Raw genomic sequence first — 17,606 nt, 5'->3', positions numbered from 1 at the left:
TAATCTGGAGAACCAGGTTGGCTTCCCCACTCCTCCACATGAAGCCTGCTGGGTGACCTTGGGCTAATCACAGTTCTCTGAACTCTTTCAGCCCGACGTACCTCAAAAGGTGTCTGTTGTGGGGAGGGGAAGGGAAGGTGATTTTAAGCCAGTTTGATTCTCCTTAAGAGGTAGAGAAAGTCGGTATATAAAAACCAACTCTTCTTCTAGAAATGGGGGGGGGGGAACACACCCTCATTTAAATAATATGCTGGGAAGATATGATTGTCTTCCAAGGCCTCTCTGTTCATTCAACTAAACATGCACACATTACATTTCCCTTTAAACCCCACCAGATGGCAGGAAAGGATTACAGTTTGTTTGCTTTCATCTTGTGAGTTGAAAGTTTCAATTAAAGGAAAAATCTGAACTGTAGCTACACTGAGTACATTAGACCCATTTCCCAAAGAAAACTGGCCTGACCAAAGACATTGGTAACATGGTCAGTCACATGCCAGGGTAATGAATGCAGCTGTGCCTGTTCAAATAGCTACTTTGGGCACCATCAATGAGAACATAACATAAGAACATAAGAAGAGCCCTGCTGGATCAGACCAAGGTCCATCAAGTCCAGCAGTCTGTCCACACAGTGGCCAACCAGGGGCCTCTAGGAACCCCACAAGCAAGACAACTGCAGCAGCACCATCCTGCCTGTGTTCCACTGCACCTCATATAATAGGCCTTCTCCTCTGATCCTGGAGAGAATAGGTATGCATCATGACTAGTATTCATTTTGATTAGCAGCCATGGATACCCCTCTCCTCCATGAATATGTCCACTCCCCTCTTCAAGCCTTCCAAGTTGGCAGCCATCACCAGGGAGTTCCACAATTTAACTAGGCGTTGTGTGAAGAAATACTTCCTTTTATCTGTTTTGAATCTCTCACCCTCCAGCTTCAGCAGATGACCCCACGTTCTGGTATTATGAGAGAGGGAGAAAAACTTCTCCCTGTCCCCTTTCTCCATACCATGCATAATTTTATAGACCTCTATTGTGTCTCCCCTTAACCGCCTTCTTTCCAAGCTCAGCAGCCCAAAGCATTTTAACCACTCCACATAGGGCAGTTGCTCTAGTCCCCTCATCATTTTGGTTTGCCAGAGGTGGTTTGCCATTGCCTCCCTCCATGTAGCAACCCTGGATTTCTTTGGTAGTCTCCCATCCAGTACTAACCAAGGCCAACCCTGCTTAGCTTCCTGGTTCTCACAAGCTTGAGCTAAGCCGGGCTATTTAGGATGCTTTTTCCTGGACCTCAGGGTAAAAACAGAGGGGACAGATCTAGGAGCACCGTATGGATTGGTATACTTTCAGACCATTTTGTCATCCTGTATCCCCCCCCAGCTTCTCTGTTTGGAAGCCCTGGCTGGGGGGGGGAGGAGGAGGAGGAGGAAGAAGAAGAAGAAGAGTTGGTAGTTATATTAAGTGGTATTAAGTTATATTAAGTGGTAAAGACTTTCTTTACCACTTAAGGGAGAATCAAACTGGATTTCAATCACCTTCCCTCCCCACAACAGACACCTTATGAGGTAGGTGGGGCTGAGAGAGTTCGGAGAGAACTGTGACTGGCCCAAGGTCACCCAGCTGGCTTCATTTGGAGGAGTGGGAAAACCAACCCGGTTCACCAGATTATTGCCCTCCGTTCATGTGTAGGAGTGGGGAATCGAACCCAGTTCTCCAAACCACCGCTAGCTGAGAGGGGACATAGATCCAGGATCAACATCTGGATTGGTATACTTTCATTCCTCTTTATTATCCAGCATCCCTCCGCCCCCCCTCAGCTTCTCTGTTTGGAAGCCCTGGCTGTGAGGGAGAAACCCCCCAGGGTGATTTTGGTATATTTCCCCCATGTTTTCTTTTGTTCTTTTGCTGCTCAGGCATGCAAACACTCCCACGCCCGCCCCTGGCTGCTGGCGTGCCCTCTGTTTTGTGAGAATGTGATCATTTCATGGCTGACCTTTGCTGCCATCAGCCCCTGCTGCGATGTGCTTTGTCTGCGCCGTCCTTCTGTCACTGGCGGCAGGTCCCCCTTCCCGCTTTTGGCTTCCGCGCAGTTTTCATGCTGCTCTTCCCACGCGGTTCCTCCCACTTCGCCGGCCCCACGGCCCCACACACATGCTCTCTTGCTGGCTCATTCTCTCCCCCTCTCAGACATCCATACTGGAAAACAAACAAACCCTTATCTAAATCTAATTTGCTGCCACGTACGCCCTGCTTTTGATCTTATGGGGAGGGGTCGTGGCTCAGTGGTAGAGCATCTGCTTGGCATGCATAAGATCCCACGTTCAATCCCCGGCATCTCCAGTTAAAGGGACTAGGCAGGTAAGTGATGGGAAAGACCCCTGCCTGAGACCCTGGAGAACCGCTGCCAGCCTGAGTAGACAATACTGACTTTGATGGACCAAGGTCTGATTCAGTATAAAGCAGCTTCATGTGTTCATGTGTGATCTGCTGAGGTTTACCAGCTGGGCCAGAGAGCCAGTCTGCTACTGAGTTTAGAAGAAGAGTTGGTTTTTACATGCTGACTTTCTCTACCACTTAAGGAAGAATCAAACCTTCCCTTCCCATTCCCACAACAGACACCCTGTGAGGTAGGTGGGGTTGAGATCTCTGAGAGAACTGTGACTAGCCCAAGGTCATCCAGCTGGCCTTACGTGTAGGAGTGGGGAAACCAACCCAGTTCACCAGATTAGCATCCGCCGCTCATGTGGAGGAGTGGGGGATCAAACCCGGTTCTCCAGATCAGAGTCCAGCACTCCAAACCACTGCTCTTAACCACTCTTAGGGTACTGGACTGGAGCAGGCAGAGACCTCGGTTCACATCTCCACTCAACCATGAAGCTCATTGCATGACTTTGGCTAGCCTGATCTCGTTACATCTCTATCGGCTGGAGATCAAATAGCAGGAGATCCCCAGCGAGTACCTGGAGTCTGGAGATCAGTGGTAATTCGGGGTGTCCTTGAGACCCCACTTGGAGGTTGGCAAACCCGAGTAAAGAGGATGACCGGAGCGCCTTCTTTCTCTCCAGACGCCTCTTTGGCCCTCCCTCGCTGAGGAGCGGATGATGGCAGGAGGGGGCATGACCCCTGTCCGGTGCTGTGTCGGCCTCCCCATCCACTCTGGCTCTGGTTCCAGACCGTTTAGATCTTTTGATATCGAAACCAGAACTTGGAGTTTGGCCTGGGAAGGAACTGGCAACCATACAGCGCCCCCCCCCCCCCGCTTGCTTTCTGAGCTCACAGGTTGGCCGCTTCCACAAGGCCTCATTTCCCTGCGTCCTCAGGGGGTCCGTTTCCGCTCGCTCCGTGCTCTCTCTCAGCGAACCTTTCTCTTGGGCCTGCTGCCCGATCGGTGGTTCCGTTCTCAGTCGCCAATCTGTTTGCCTTGCTCTTTCCATCTGCTCCCCGGCTGACGGTGTCATGCCTGCTTCCCGGACCTCAGGGTAAAAACAGATGGGACAAAGATCGCAGGTCTCAGTCCATCTGTGAATGGCAGACTTGCAGGTTCGTGCAGCTCCGGTTTGCATCGGGGCCATGCGGGGAAGGGAGAGGGAATCAGCTTTGACATGCTTGGTTTGACTAATTGGAACTGGCTTCTCTGTACTATTTGCATTTTGAAGGAGAAAGAAGACATGTCCTGAAAAATGTTATCTTCCCCCCTCCTTTAAAATGTTATCCTTTAAAATGTTGTCCTTTATCCTTTAAAATGTTATCTTCCCCACTCCTTTAAAATGCTTATAACAAAGGAGGGAGACTTGCAAAGCAGGGAGACTTTTGATTAGCAAAACAAAGCGGAATTAGATTTCGAGTCCAGTAGCCCCTTAGAGACCAACAAAATTTTGGGGGAATTTGCTTTCGAGAGTCAAAGCTCCTTTTCTCAGACATGAGTAGGAAACAAAGGACTCGAAAGCTTATACCCCCAAAATCTTGATACCCAGCATGGTGTAGTGGTTAAGAGCAGCACACTCTAATCTGGAGAACGGGGTTGGTTTCCCCACTTCTCCACATCAGCGGCGGACTCTAATCTGGAGAACCGTGTTTGATTCCCCTCTCCTCCACATGAGCAGTGGGCTCTAATTTGGAGAACCGGATTGGTTTCCCCACTCCTCCACATGAAGCCTGCTGGATGAACTCTCTCAGCCCCACCTACCTCACAAGGTATCTGTTGTGTGGAGAGGAAGGGAGGGCAAATGTAAGCTGGTTTCAGACTCCATAAAGGTAGAGAAAATCAGGGTATCAAAACCACTGGAAGAAGAGTTTTTTACTCCACTTTTCTCCACAAAGGAGTCTCAAAGTGGCTTACCATCCTCTCCCCACAACAGACACCTTGTGAGGTAGGTAGGGCTGAGAGAGCTCTAAGAGAACTGTGACTAGCCCAAGGTCACCCAGCAGGCTGGTTAGCCTCGAGCGGTTTAAGGATTCTGTGCATGGGAATGTAACACATGAAGAAGGCCAGAACTGACCCTTCTTTTCCCCAGAATATAGTTTCAGGTGGACAGCCATGTTCGTCTGCAATAGAACAGCTTGATTCGAGTCCAGGGGCACCTTAAAGACTATCAAGATTTCCAGGGCATAAGGTTTCAAGAGCTCCCTTGGTCAGATGAAGCTTTGACTGTCAAAAGTTTATACCCTGGAAATCTTGTTGGTCTTTCAGGTGCCACTGGACTTGAATCCAGCTCTTCCTTTCCCCGGGCATGCAACTTTTTTCGCCTTCCGTTTCCATTCTCTCAAAGCCCATAAGCAGTTTTTTTTCCATTTCATTTCAGTTCATTTCATTTCATTTCATTTCATTCATAAAATGTTTGCAGGTACATTGCCTTACCCAAACCGGCAGTTTTGGTTACAGTTCTGCTATCCCATTTGGGGGAAAGGAACACGAGGACCAGATAGGTAGAATTTCCAGAAAGCGGTGCTTGTTCTCAAATGAGCATCCCACAATGTGCTTGTTTACTCAACCTACCCCAGGCAGGATTTCTTTTGTGCCGCTCTGGACCGCGGGCATTATTCTGCCCTAATGACCACAGCATCTTTTGCCAAACCATGTAATTTAAAAAATGACTAGAATGCTCACAGGGCGTAATAATTTAATCTGGACATCCATGAAAAATGACTCTATTGGGGAGATGTTATCAGTAATGCAGTCCAAACTGTACGTTGGCGGTAAATTCAGTGTTTCTTTATGAAGGCAAAGTCAGCTTGGCGTGATCTGAAAGGTGACATCGTGGTTAGGAGCGGTGGACTATAATCTGGAGAACCTGGTTGGTTTCCCCATTCCTACACATGAAGCCAGCTGGGTGACCTTGTTCTAGTCACAGGTCTCTTAGAGCTCTCTCAGCCCCACCTACCTCACAAGGAGTCTTTTGTGAGGAGAGGAAGGGAAGGTGATTGTAAGCTGGTTTGAGACTCCTTAAGGGTAGAGAAAATCAGGGTATAAAAACCAACGCTGCTTCTTCTTCTTCTTTCCTCTGCTGTTTTGGATTTCACTTCTCCCTTGATGCCACAAGTATTCTTTTTCACACCATTTCCTGTGTCACCAAATTTTCCCCATTGGAACATAGGAAGAGCTCGATTGGTCAAGAGCCAGAGGCTCACATAGTCTGGCATCCTGCGCACAAGCGAGCCATGCGTCTCAAATGCATGCATTTTTCAACATATTTTTTGTGCCAATCAGTGAGCATTATATGTGGCATGTATATGGGGATGATTAAACATGTTGTTATTAGTAGAATAGATCTGGAGGATCTGACCCATCATACATTTAAATGCTATCATATATTTTAGTAATACAGTAAATACTATAGGTTGGATCCAGTGCAGAATTTCCTCCTGCGCTAGAGCTGTTGCGCATGTGGGAATGCAAGAAAAAAGACCACGGTAACTGCTTGTGCTTAGTCAAATGTACTGTATTCCCCACTCATGTTTCTGCTTGCCCAAGCTCTTGTGCAACCAATTTCTGGGCACTATGAAAGCTGGACAATGAAGGAAGCTGACAGGAAGAAAGTAGACTCCTTTGAAATGTGGTGTTGGAGGAGAGTGTTACAGATACCGTGGTCTGCCAAAAAAAATAGTAATCAGTGGGTAGATCAAATCAAGCCTGAACTGACCCTAGAAGCTAAAATGACTAAACTGAGGCTATCGTATTTTGGTCACATTATGAGAAGGCAAGAGTCACTGGAGAAGACAGTCATGCAAGGAAAAGTTGAGGGCAGCAGGAAAAGAGGAAGACCCAACAAGAGATGGATTGACTATAAAGGAAGCCACAGCCCTCAATTTGCAAGACCTGAGCAAGGCTGTCAAAGATAGGACATTTTTGGAGGACATTGATTCATGGGGTCGCCATGAGTTGGAAGCGACTTAACAGCACTTAACACACACATGATATACAAAGAGGATAGCTCTAGGTGTTGTCCAAAATCTTGTGCATGCAAAATACACTGTCCGTTTGTATTTCTTCTCATGCATCGCTGGATCCAAGCCCATATAAATTATTATTTGTAATCCTATGAGATGTGTGTGTATAAAATATGTCAAGTTGCAGCCAACTTACAGCAACCCTTCATGGGGTTTTCAAGGCAAGAGATGAACAGAGGTGGTTTTCCATTGCCTGACTCTGCATAATGACCCTGGACTTCCCTGGTGGTCTGCCATACAAGAACCAACCAGGGCCAACCCTGCTTAGCTTCCGAAATCTGATGAGATTGGGCTAGCCTGGGCCATCCAGGTCAAGGCAAGAGACAAACAGAGATGGTTTGCCATTGCATTCCTCTGTGTAGCAACCCTGCACTCTGCACTTCCTTGGTAGTCTCCCATCTAAGTACTAACCAGGTCTGATCCTGCTTAACTTCTGAGATTTGATGAAATTGGACTAGCTGGTGCCATCCAGGTTAGGTCGATGAAGTGTCCAAAATACAAACGAATCTACAAAACAGAAAAGAACTCAATCCGCTGGCAAAAGCATCAGTGCATATAAAACGAGAAGGATGGATAGACTGTCCGTCCATCTCTGGAATGAGCCTCAAACTGAAAGAGAAAGTCCCAAGTAAGAAACCCACATGTAGCCATAATGGTCTGGGTACCACCATACTTCCCCATTCCCTTCCATCTTCACATGGTCAAAGGAAGTATCCATGGGTGATCCCATCAATGGTGCTCGCTCTCTCCCTAAACAGAAACAGGAGCCCTTCTCAACATCTCAGAGCCCTTCTCAGAGGAAAAGGCTTCCTTGGGAGGTGGTGAGCTCTCCTTCCCTGGAGGTTTTTAAGCAGAAGCTAGATGGCCGTCTGTCAGCAACGCTGATTCTATGACCTTAAGCAGATGATGAGAGGGAGGGCATCTTGGCCATCCTCTGGGTATGGAGTAGGGGTCACTGGGGGTGTAAGGGGGAGGTAGTTGTGAATTTCCTGCATTGTGCAGGGAGTTGGACTAGATGACCCTGGTGGTCTCTTCCAACTGTTTGATTCTATGATTCAGAGGTGATTATCCTCAACAGTCAAATAGAATCACCATATTCAACAAAGTGGACCTCTTCAACTTTTCTAACAGTTAAAGCGGTTCCTCAGTGGAACAGGCTTCCTCTGGAGGTGGTATGCTCTTCTTCCCTGGAGGTTTTTAAGCAGAGGCTAGATGACCGTCTATCAGCAATTCTATGTCCTTAGGCAGATCATGAGAGGGAGGGCACCTTGGCCATCTTCTGGGCATGGAGTAGGAGTCTCTGGGAGTGAGTTGTGAATTTCCTGCATTGTGCAGGGGGTTGGTCTAGATGATCCTGCTGGTCCCTTCCAACTCTATGATTCTATGATTCAACGTCTTCTCCCCATTGCTGGAGATTCTTCCCTTGGAGATCTGCCAAAATCAGGGTCTGGGAGTGTTTTATGAAAGCACTGGAAGACTTTTTTTGTACAAAAAAAAAAAAAGAGGGGGGGGTTGCAGCCAAGGCAGAGCGCATGGCTGCGTTTATCCTGAAAGAAATGCTCGATATATATATTTTATTTATGCTTCGTGTTGCCGCCGAGGCTGCCTTTGAGCCTAATTGGAGAAGACAGTTCAGTAATCCAATAAGGAAATGTGTAAGAACCACAGAAATGCCCCGAAGGTAAAGAGCTAAAAAAATATATGACTCACACAAACAGGGCACCATGTGTACGCGCAGTTCGCTTTCCCGAGGCTGACACAGGATGGTGTTCGCAGCAAACCAAAGAGGCAGCGAGGCGGCGCGGCTTCAAAGCCTGAAGAGGTTACATAATCTGGGAAGAGTTGTTTATGCCTTTCGCTAAAATATACCTGTAAAATATTCTGCACCGAGGTATCCCCGTTGCCGGGCAAGGGGATGCTGAGCTTTGGGGGGGGGGGTCTGTAGCAGATGAGGGTCTAGGGCTGCCAGCCTCCAGGTGGGAAGAAGAAGAAAAAGAGTTGATTTTTATATGTCGACTTTCTCTACCACTTAAGGAAGAATCAAGCCGGCTTACCTTCCCCTCCCCACAACAGATACATTGTGAGGTAGGTGGGGCTGAGAGAGGTCTAAGAGAGCTGTGACTAGCCCAAGGTCACCCAGCAGGCTTCATGTGGAGGAGTGGGGAAACCAACCCAGTTCACCAGATCTGGGGATCCCCTGGAATTACAGCTCATCTCCAGACTACAGAGATCAGTTCCCCCGGAGAAAATGGATGCTCTGGAAGGTGGACTTTATGGGATTGTACCCCACTGAGGTTCCTGTCCTCCCCAGGTTCCATCCTGAAAACACAGGTTTCTCAAACTGGATCTGGCAACCTTACCCACCCCTGGTGGCCAGGAAGGACCTGGCAAGAAGAAGATGAGTTGGTTTTTATACCCCTATTTTCTCTAACTTTAAGGAGTCTCAAACTGGCTTACAATTGCCTTCCTTTCCCCTCCCCACAACAAGACACCTTGTGAGGTAGGTGGGGCTGAGAGAGTTCAGAGAGAACCTTGACTAGCCCACAGTCAGGCTTCATGTGGATGAGTGGAGGAATCCAATCCGGTTCACCAGAGTAGAGTCCGCCACTCCTGTGGAGTGGGGAATCGAACCCACTTCTCCAGGTTTGAGTCCCAGCCAGAAGTGACGCTGATGCATTGCCAGGGTCCCCTCTTCCATTTGCCCCTTGCCACTCAACTGAGCACCATCAGGGGGCAGAGGAATATTGGTGGGAGTTCACCCGTCAGTAGAGGGCAAATGGCAACGCTAGTCCATGTAACCAAAAGTCTCATAGAATGGCCACACTATAGTACTACTTGGTATCAAAACATATCTTCAAAATACATACGAAACCACAAATATTCTATATGAGCAAATCTACTAATCCTGTACATAAATATATGTCACAAGACTTACAAACCATAACAAACCATTACATACAGAAATCTTGAGGATGGCACGTAGCCTAAAGCACACCTTACAGACAATAACACAGATAGGCACATGTAGTGTCTTAGCATACCATCAATAAAGTCCCAATTACAACTTGCAGCCTAAAATGGAAACAGTACAGCACAAACTCATCGAAAAAAGGTGTCAGAAGTGGGATACGAACCCACTCCTCCACGGGAGACTGTGAGTCCATGAGCAGCTTTGCGCTCATACTTCATAGGACCAACGCGTCTGTTTCTCCGAATGTGTGGGACGTTCACAATCGATCCGGCTGATTTGAAATCTCCGCAGGTGTTCTCCGATCGTGTCGCCCAATCCCTGCAAAGATTCGAGCCTATCTTCAAAATCAAAATGACTGGAAAGGGGTCAAGTGAAGTTTTTTTTTTCCCCTTCCCAGGTGAATGGAATTGATCTTCGTGGTGCTACGCATGAACAGGCTGCTGCGGCACTCAAAGGCGCGGGTCAGACCGTCACCATCATAGCACAATACCAGCCAGAAGGTAAGCCTTTGCTAACTTGAGAATCACTGGGTGATGGGGGAAAAATTAATGTGGTCTTTTTGTTTTTGGTGGAAAATCCAAAAAACTGGAGATTTCGATTAATCATGAGGTCCCTCCCTCTTTTCAATACATGCTGTCGTTTGACTTCCAGACGCACTGAGAACTTAGATCAGACATTACAAAGGATACGGATCTGTCAGTGTTCTATCTCTTTTGGCCTTTTATGCAGGGACGTTTCCCCACGATCACCTCCGCCGACTGCTTTGGGGCTTCCTTTTGATTAGGCATGCCTTTTCCGACTGTCAGAGGTGACCTCGCTTTCCCCGCGTGTTTTGCCCGTGTTTTCCGGATGCCGTTTTAGCCAGAATCTGGAAAATGAGCGAAAACACGCAGGGAGAGAATCGCTGGGTGATGGGAAACAATTAATGGGGTCTTTTTGTTTACGGTGGAAAATCCAAAGAACTGGTGATTTCGATGAATCATAAGGTTTCTCCCGTGCATCATAACACTCTCTTTTCAGTACATGCTGATGTTTGACAAAACAGAACATCTTGGTGTTTCTCCAGAGAACCTGAGGGCTTCGGGTTATGATATAGTGAGACATGCAGTAAAACAAAGAATAATAGACTCCGAAAGGCAATTTGTTCTATCTAGAGCGCCTTTTTTTAGGGCATCTGCCAAAACCAAGTACATCCCTTGCCCAGTGCCAGCATCCTGAGGGGTGTTCCAGCATCCCAGAAGGCATTCCTGGGGTGGGGTGGGGGGAGAAGCTGCCGTTAGACAGCATCCTGTCCCCTTTTGCCCCGTGGATGCCAGCATGGAGGAAAGCGAGGCTGCGAAAAGACCCTGTTTCACCCAAAAAAAGCCTCTAAAAGCCTTTTTTTTAATGTTTTGGCATGTGGGGAAGGGCTTTATGAGGCGGCGCGGCGGCACCTCCTTCCTGCTGTCCACGCACACCAAATCTCAGGAATGTGCTGTATATGTCTTCCTACGCGGATGAGCTCTTGTGTGACTTGTTGTTCAACATCTGGTCTTGCTTTACAACTTGATCCAAAGTTTTATTGTTGTTGTTGTTGTTAATGTCATTGTTGATGATGTTGTTGTGTGGATTCATAGATAACAAGAGTAGGAGGGTAGGGAATCTTACTGCCCATGAATTTGGTAGTCTGGCAATGGTAGTCCAAAACAGACTGGGCTTAGATGACTGTAACTCTGTTTAGGATTGTATCCGAGGATCGCTATGTCGGTCAGCAGCAGAAGAGCCAGATTTGAGTCCAGCAGCACCTTAGAGACCAACAAGATTTTCGGCATATAAACTTACAAGAGTCAAAGCTCCCTTCATCAGATACAAAGGGAGCTTTGACCCTCAAAAGCTTATAAGTGCTGTCAAGTTGCCTCCGACTCCTGGAGACTCTATGAACCAATGTCCTCCAAAACGTCCTATCCTTAACAGCCTTGCTCAGATATTGCAAATTGAGGGCCGTGGCTTGCTTTACAGCGTCCATCCATCTCTCGTTGGGTCTTCCTCTTTCCCTGCTGCCTTCAACTTTTCCTAGCATGATTGTCTTTTCCAGTGACTCTTGTCTACTGAATTCACATCCAGCTCTTCTGTTTACGATTGCCTTGTAGAACTAGCCCTTTTCAGATGTTATGACACGCATCACCAGAACTGCTAACCAGACATATTGGGAGCGCACACTACCAATGATCCTTCCAATACCTCATGGTCTGAAAGAGGTCATGCAATAATTTTTCGCTTGCATACAACCCTTTGTACACACTACACAAAACTTCTAGGGTTCTGGTCAAAGGTGAAATTCTGTGTGTTGCCTAGGGTTTCCAGCTCTGGGTTGGGAAATACCTGGAGATTTTGGAGGTGGAGACTAGGGAGGGTGGGGTTTGAGGAGGGGAGGGACCTCATCAGGGTACAATGCCTTAGAGTCCACCCTCCAAAGCAGCCATTTTCTCCAGGGGAACTGATCTTGCTTGTCTGGAGATCAATTGTAATAGTGGGGGGGGATCTCCAGGTGCCACCTGGAGGTTGGCAACCTTAGTGTTGCCCCTGACAGACAACATAGTAAATCATGCATATTGGGAGGATCTATGTGCAGCTGCCAGGCACCCAGGACATGTGGTCCGCACATCTGACAAGGGCTACTGCCAAGGAACTTGTAGCATGATTTTTGATAGCCTGTTGTTTTTTTCTATTCTGGGTTGCCATAACTGCAAATGATTTTGTAGTTCCAATCAAGGCCTTTCCAAAGATCAACTGACTTCTTCCGGCTTGTGTTGGTATTATTGTGTTTATGGAGAGGGGGGAACATACGCGCAATTCAGCATGGTGTCAAAGGTAACTTACCGCTCCCACATTGGAATCCATTTATCCACTGATGTCTCCCAGTCAAAAAGGATGGTGTGCTATCAAGTCCTTTCCAACTGACAGCAACCATATGAATTAATCACCTCCAAAATGTCCTGTCCTTAATAGCCTTGCTCAGGTCTTGAAAACGGAAGGCCGTGGCTTCCTTGGGAGAAGATTTTATTTCGCATGATTTGCCTTTATTAAGATTTTATCAGGGGTGTTTTTGTACAGATTCCGACATTTGCTGATGTCTGATTTGCTTTGTTAAGTATCTACGGCGAACCTCATTTGCTCCTAATAGCCTTTTGCTATTTATGGGTTACAATCAGCACGGTTTACTGTATTCGGGCCAACTGTTTGCAAGCGGGTTATGTCGAAATAGCTATTAAGGGGGATCGATTGTTCCGAAAGGTGCCACAGGCCAAGTAGATTCAGATTTATTGCCACTGTCATGTATTTAAAAAATCGAGAAAACTGTACCCACAAAGAGCTCAAAAGATGTAGTGATACAAAGCATTTGTGCAGCTGGATTAAGAGATGTCTTTCATGAAAAAGGAGCGTTTTGAGATCAAGCGGAAACCAAACGAGTTGAAAAAAATTGAATCAGGCATGGCTGGCCCTACAACAAGGTGATGTGGTCTCTAGTGTTCGAATTGGGAGACTTCATCTAACCCCTCGTTGTCCTTTTCCCTCTCCCCATTCCACCCCCAGTTATGGATGACAGCCTCCAGATGGGACCTGGCGTTCCCCCAGAATTACAGCTCATGTCCAGGCTACAGAGATCAGTTCCCCTGGAGAAAATGGATGCTTCAGAGGCTGGACTCTATGGTGCTGTACCCCACTGAGGTCCCCGCCCTCCCCAGGCTCCACCACCCCAAGTCTCCAAGAGTTTCTTAGCCTGGATCTGGCAAACTTACCCGCAGACCCCACCAGTGGCCAGGGAGTGTTGGCAACCCAACTCACTTGCCCGAGCAGAGTATTCTCTAACTCAGTCCAAAGTGAGTATATGAGACCCCGATTGCTTTGCTGCCTTTCGATCCTAATTCATAAAACAGGAAATGTGATTTCAGCCTGGAGGAAGGGGCAGCTTATCTCTTAATGCAGTCTTTGCCACCACAGCAGTGAGGGTTCACAGGGTTTGGGGGAGTTCTAAAATCAGCAATAGAAGAACAACAACTCTCTCTTTATGAGCCTACTTGTGCCTTAGAGCTTTAGAGGAGTCTCTGATCTCTGGCTTGTTTCGGTCAGAGACAGGGCCTTTTTTGTGATGGCGCCTAAGGTTGTGTGGCTCTCTCATTTTTTTCATTGCCTCCTGGACATGCTTTTAAAATACTTCTTCCTCTTACTTTGTATCGCTGTTGTTCTTAATCATGATTGTCAGGATTTTATATATATGCTGGAAATCAGCATGTGGATGTTTTTCCTCAACTTTGACACCCAGCCTTCATTGTATCAACCAGTTTGGTTACATTCTCACATGCAGAAGCATGATGCAGGCATGAGTCTTTCTCTGTGCTTCCTGTTTATGTGCTTCACATCTCCCCAGCTCATTACCAGCTAGGGTTGCCATCTGCCCGACCCCAGCAGGTGTTTGCCTGCTAACCCACTCAATGCCTGCCAATGCTCATCATCACAACAGGAGACAATGAGCATCTGGATCTGGTAGCAACAGATGATGCTCTAGGAATCTCCTCCCCCCAATCTCGATGGTCATTACCATAGAGACTTAGGGGATTCCTAGAGCGTCATCACTTCTGGGCTCGGGGGCACCCTGCCTCCACTTTCTCCTGCTGAGACTGTAAGCAGGCTTGGCAACCGTATAACCAGCTGTCATCCTGTTGTCAAGTTAAGCCTCTCTGAAGCAAGGGAGAGGCCAGGGCTGTACGTCTGTTATGATGGTGATGGGAGTGGGACACAGAAGTGTGAAAAACATGCACATCTTCTTTATTGCATACCAAGATAACATCCCAACTGCACCCAATCAGTGGTCTCTGTGCCACACAGTACTGCAATGCAGTCTCTCTGCAGCTCTTCCTGCACAGCAACAGCACCTGGAGAAAGAAACAGAGAGAGAGAGAGAGAGAGAGAGAGAGAGAGAGAGAGAGAGAGAGAGAGAGAGAGAGAGAGAGAGAGAGAGAGAGAGAGAGAGAGAGAAATTAAGTCAAGTTGCATCAGCTGTCAATCTTTGATTTGAGCCCACCAGCACCCTATCTGCACAGCATGTAGGAATGAAAGGCATTCGTTAATTTCCAGCTGTGCTGAAGAAGGAGAAGAAGGAGGAGAAGAAGGAGAAGAGTTGGTTTTTATATGCTGACTTTCTCTACCACTTAAGGAAGAATCAAACTGGCTTACAACCACCTTCCTCTCCTCACAACAGTAATCCTGTGAGGTAGGTCCCCCTGTGAGGTAGGTGGGGCTGAGAGAGCTCTAAGAGAGCTGTGACTGGCCCAAGGTCACCCAGCTGGCTTCATGTGTAGGAGTGGGGAAACAAATCCAGTTTACCAGATTAGCATCCACTGCTCATGTGTAGGAGTGGGGAATCAAGCCCGGTTCTCCAGATTAGAGTCCGCCCCTCCAAACCACCACTCTTAACCACTACACCACGCTGGCTCTCCAACTGAGAGAGAGCAGTTGATAAAGGAATTTGACAGATGTAGAACATTCGCATTTGCTTATATTTATCTGTCTCTTCTTTTTGATGTTTCTATGCACATGTAAACGCATGGCTTTTTAGCTTTCCTTTTGTCATGGCTAGCCATTGAGAAAAGGAGAGAGCTGCTGTGTCTGTTGAATAAACATCACAGTTTTTGTGTGTGTGGGGGGGAGGCATCTGAAAGATCAAGCTATCCTAACTGATAAGGCTTAATCTCTTGCGGGTAGCTGTGATACCTAGGGATGACAATGATTTAAAGGCACTCAAGATCTCCAGGATCAGAGGAGCATGCCTATTATATTAGGTGCTTTGGAACACAGGCAGGAATATGCTGCTGCAGTGGTCGTATTTGTGGGTTTCCTAGAGGCACCTGGCATATAAAAACCAATTCTTTTTCTTCTTTGAAAGCTTACACCCAGAAACTCTTGTTGGTCTCTAAAGTGCTACTTGACTCAAATCCAACAGTTCTGCTGCAGACTTTCAGAAAAGAGCACAGCCCTTAGAATGTAATCCTGATGTGTGGCCCATTTAAGGTCCTGCCAATCTGGGGAAGAAGAAGAAGAAGAAGGAGTTTGGTTTTTATATACTGACTTTCTCTACCACTTAAGGAAGAATCAAACCAGCTTACAATCACCTTCCCCACAACAGACACCCTGTGAGGTAGGTGGGGCTGAGAGAGGTCACCCAGCTAGCTTCATGTGGAGGAGTGGGGAAACCAACCCTATTCACCAGATTAGAGTCCGCCGCTCGTGGAAAAGTGGGGAATCAAACCCGGTTCTCCAGATTAGAGTCCACAGCTCCAAACCACTGCTTTTAACCACTACACCACACTTTGACTCTTGAAAGCTTACACCCTGAAACTCTTCTTGGTTTCTAAGTTGCTACTGGATCTCACTGTTCTACATTTTTGCAGTGGTTTTATGTCAATATATGTCATTTCTTTTCTTGTGCTGTTCTCTTGGGTGAGGGTGCAGCCTCTCCATATCTATATATGCTCTCTGGGTTTTTGAAGACATGGTTCCTTTATTTCCCTTTCTGTTGTTTCCTTGACATGACAATCTGACTATGGTAATGCTTGATTTCTGCCACTAGGTAGAGCTACACAACCATTGGTTTCAGCATAGGCTGAACCACAGGAAACCATACTATAGCAGCAGGGGAAGGTAGAAAAGAAACGTTACCTCTCCTAATGCTAAGAATCAGTCTGAGAATCTGGCAGACTGGAAGAGAAACAGGAAAGGAAGGCAGCAGAGATAGAAAAGGCAGGGGGTAACTACAGAGCTGAACAAGCAAGGTTAAATTCTGCCTGGCTTTTCCCAGGAAAAGATTTGGTCTGCATCTGGAGGTGTGTATAAGCACAACAGGTCCAGCTAGGGATATAGGAATGTATCATATTTAGGGTTGCCAACCTCCAGGTACTAGCTGGAGGTCTCCTGCTGTTACAACTGATCTCCAGCCGATAGTGATCAGTTCCCCTGGAGAAAATGGCTGCTTTGGCAATGGGACTCTATGGCATTGAAGTTCCCCTCTCTCCAAACCCCGCCCTCCTCAGACTCCGCCCCCAAAACCTCCAGGTATTTCCCAATCTGGAGCTGGCAACTCTAGTCGAGCTCCCTCTCCAAGCTCTGCCCTCCCAAGGAACCATCTGAAATCTCTAAGAATTTTCCAAGGCAGAACTGGCAACCCTACTCGAGACTTGGGCAAATGCAAACAGCCATGCCCCCTGAAGCATGAGGGGAACTGGTCTCTACTGTCTGGAGATCAGCTGCAAACGTGGGAGATCTCCAGGCCCCACCTGGAAATTGGCAACCCTATCCTCTCATCCCCCACAGATGAGCAGGGGGGACCTGGCAACCCTAAATATGGAGGAAACTGTCTCCTTGAGGTTATCAGTGCAATTTAGGGCTTTGCATTCGGTAAAACCCGAACCAGAAAAAAACCAGAAAAATGCCATTTCGGCTTTTTCCAGTTCGGCTTTTACCAAATGCAAAAATGGTGGTGGAAAGCCAAGCAGAAATAGCTAATTCTTGAATAAGCCGAAAATATTTGGCTTATTTGGGATTCGGTCATTTCCCACCCAGGAGGGGAAAGCTTCCTTAAAATCCATGCTGCCAAAGCTGGCAGCATGGATCTTAATGAAGCCCTTCCCCCCGCCCGCCACCTGCCTTCCCGGGACTTCCCAGGATTAGTTAAGATCCACACTGCCACGCCTGGCAGCGTGGATCTCTTTGAAGCACCCCCCGCCCGCCTTCTTGGGAATCCTGGGAAGGGCTTCATTAAGATCCATGCTGCCAGCTGTGACAGCGTGGATTTTAACTAAACGCTCCCCGCCCGCCTTCCCAGGACTCCCTGCAAGGCGGGCAGGGAGCGCTTCACTGAGATCCATGCTGCCAAGCTTGGCAGCATGGATCTGTGACGAATTTCTTCGGTATTGTTCGGGTTCGGGTTTATTGACCCAAAGATTTTCAGAAAATCCGGGTTTTCTGGATTTTCCGAAAATTTTCAGGTTCAGTAAACCTGAACCCGAAAAATACCGGGGAGCAAATTGGTCGACAGCCCTAGTGCAATCCTAAACAGAATTACTCCCTTGTAAGTCCTCTTGAAGTCATTGCACTTTGAAGGGTGTGTCTCTGTTTAGAAGTCCGTCGCTTTGCTAGTGATATAAATCCTTCCTTT

The 17,606-nt window shown here is 47.4% G+C and overlaps 1 protein-coding gene across 9 annotated transcripts in view; it reads left to right on the top strand.

The window, feature by feature from the left end:
- The window catches only part of DLG2 (discs large MAGUK scaffold protein 2), a 970,480-nt gene that overhangs the window by 781,078 nt on the left and 171,796 nt on the right, over positions 1-17,606 (top strand). For all 9 annotated transcript variants that reach the window (XM_056858113.1, XM_056858109.1, XM_056858107.1 and 6 more), the window contains one exon: positions 9,813-9,915. In XM_056858113.1, the coding sequence (XP_056714091.1) occupies positions 9,813-9,915 (103 nt within the window). The remainder of the gene's footprint in view (positions 1-9,812; positions 9,916-17,606) is intronic.

This window comes from Euleptes europaea, chromosome 12, assembly GCF_029931775.1.
Source record: "Euleptes europaea isolate rEulEur1 chromosome 12, rEulEur1.hap1, whole genome shotgun sequence".
NCBI lineage: Eukaryota > Metazoa > Chordata > Lepidosauria > Squamata > Sphaerodactylidae > Euleptes > Euleptes europaea.
The sequence above is the reverse complement of the archived record's forward strand: the minus strand, read 5'-3'. Positions and strand labels throughout refer to the sequence as shown.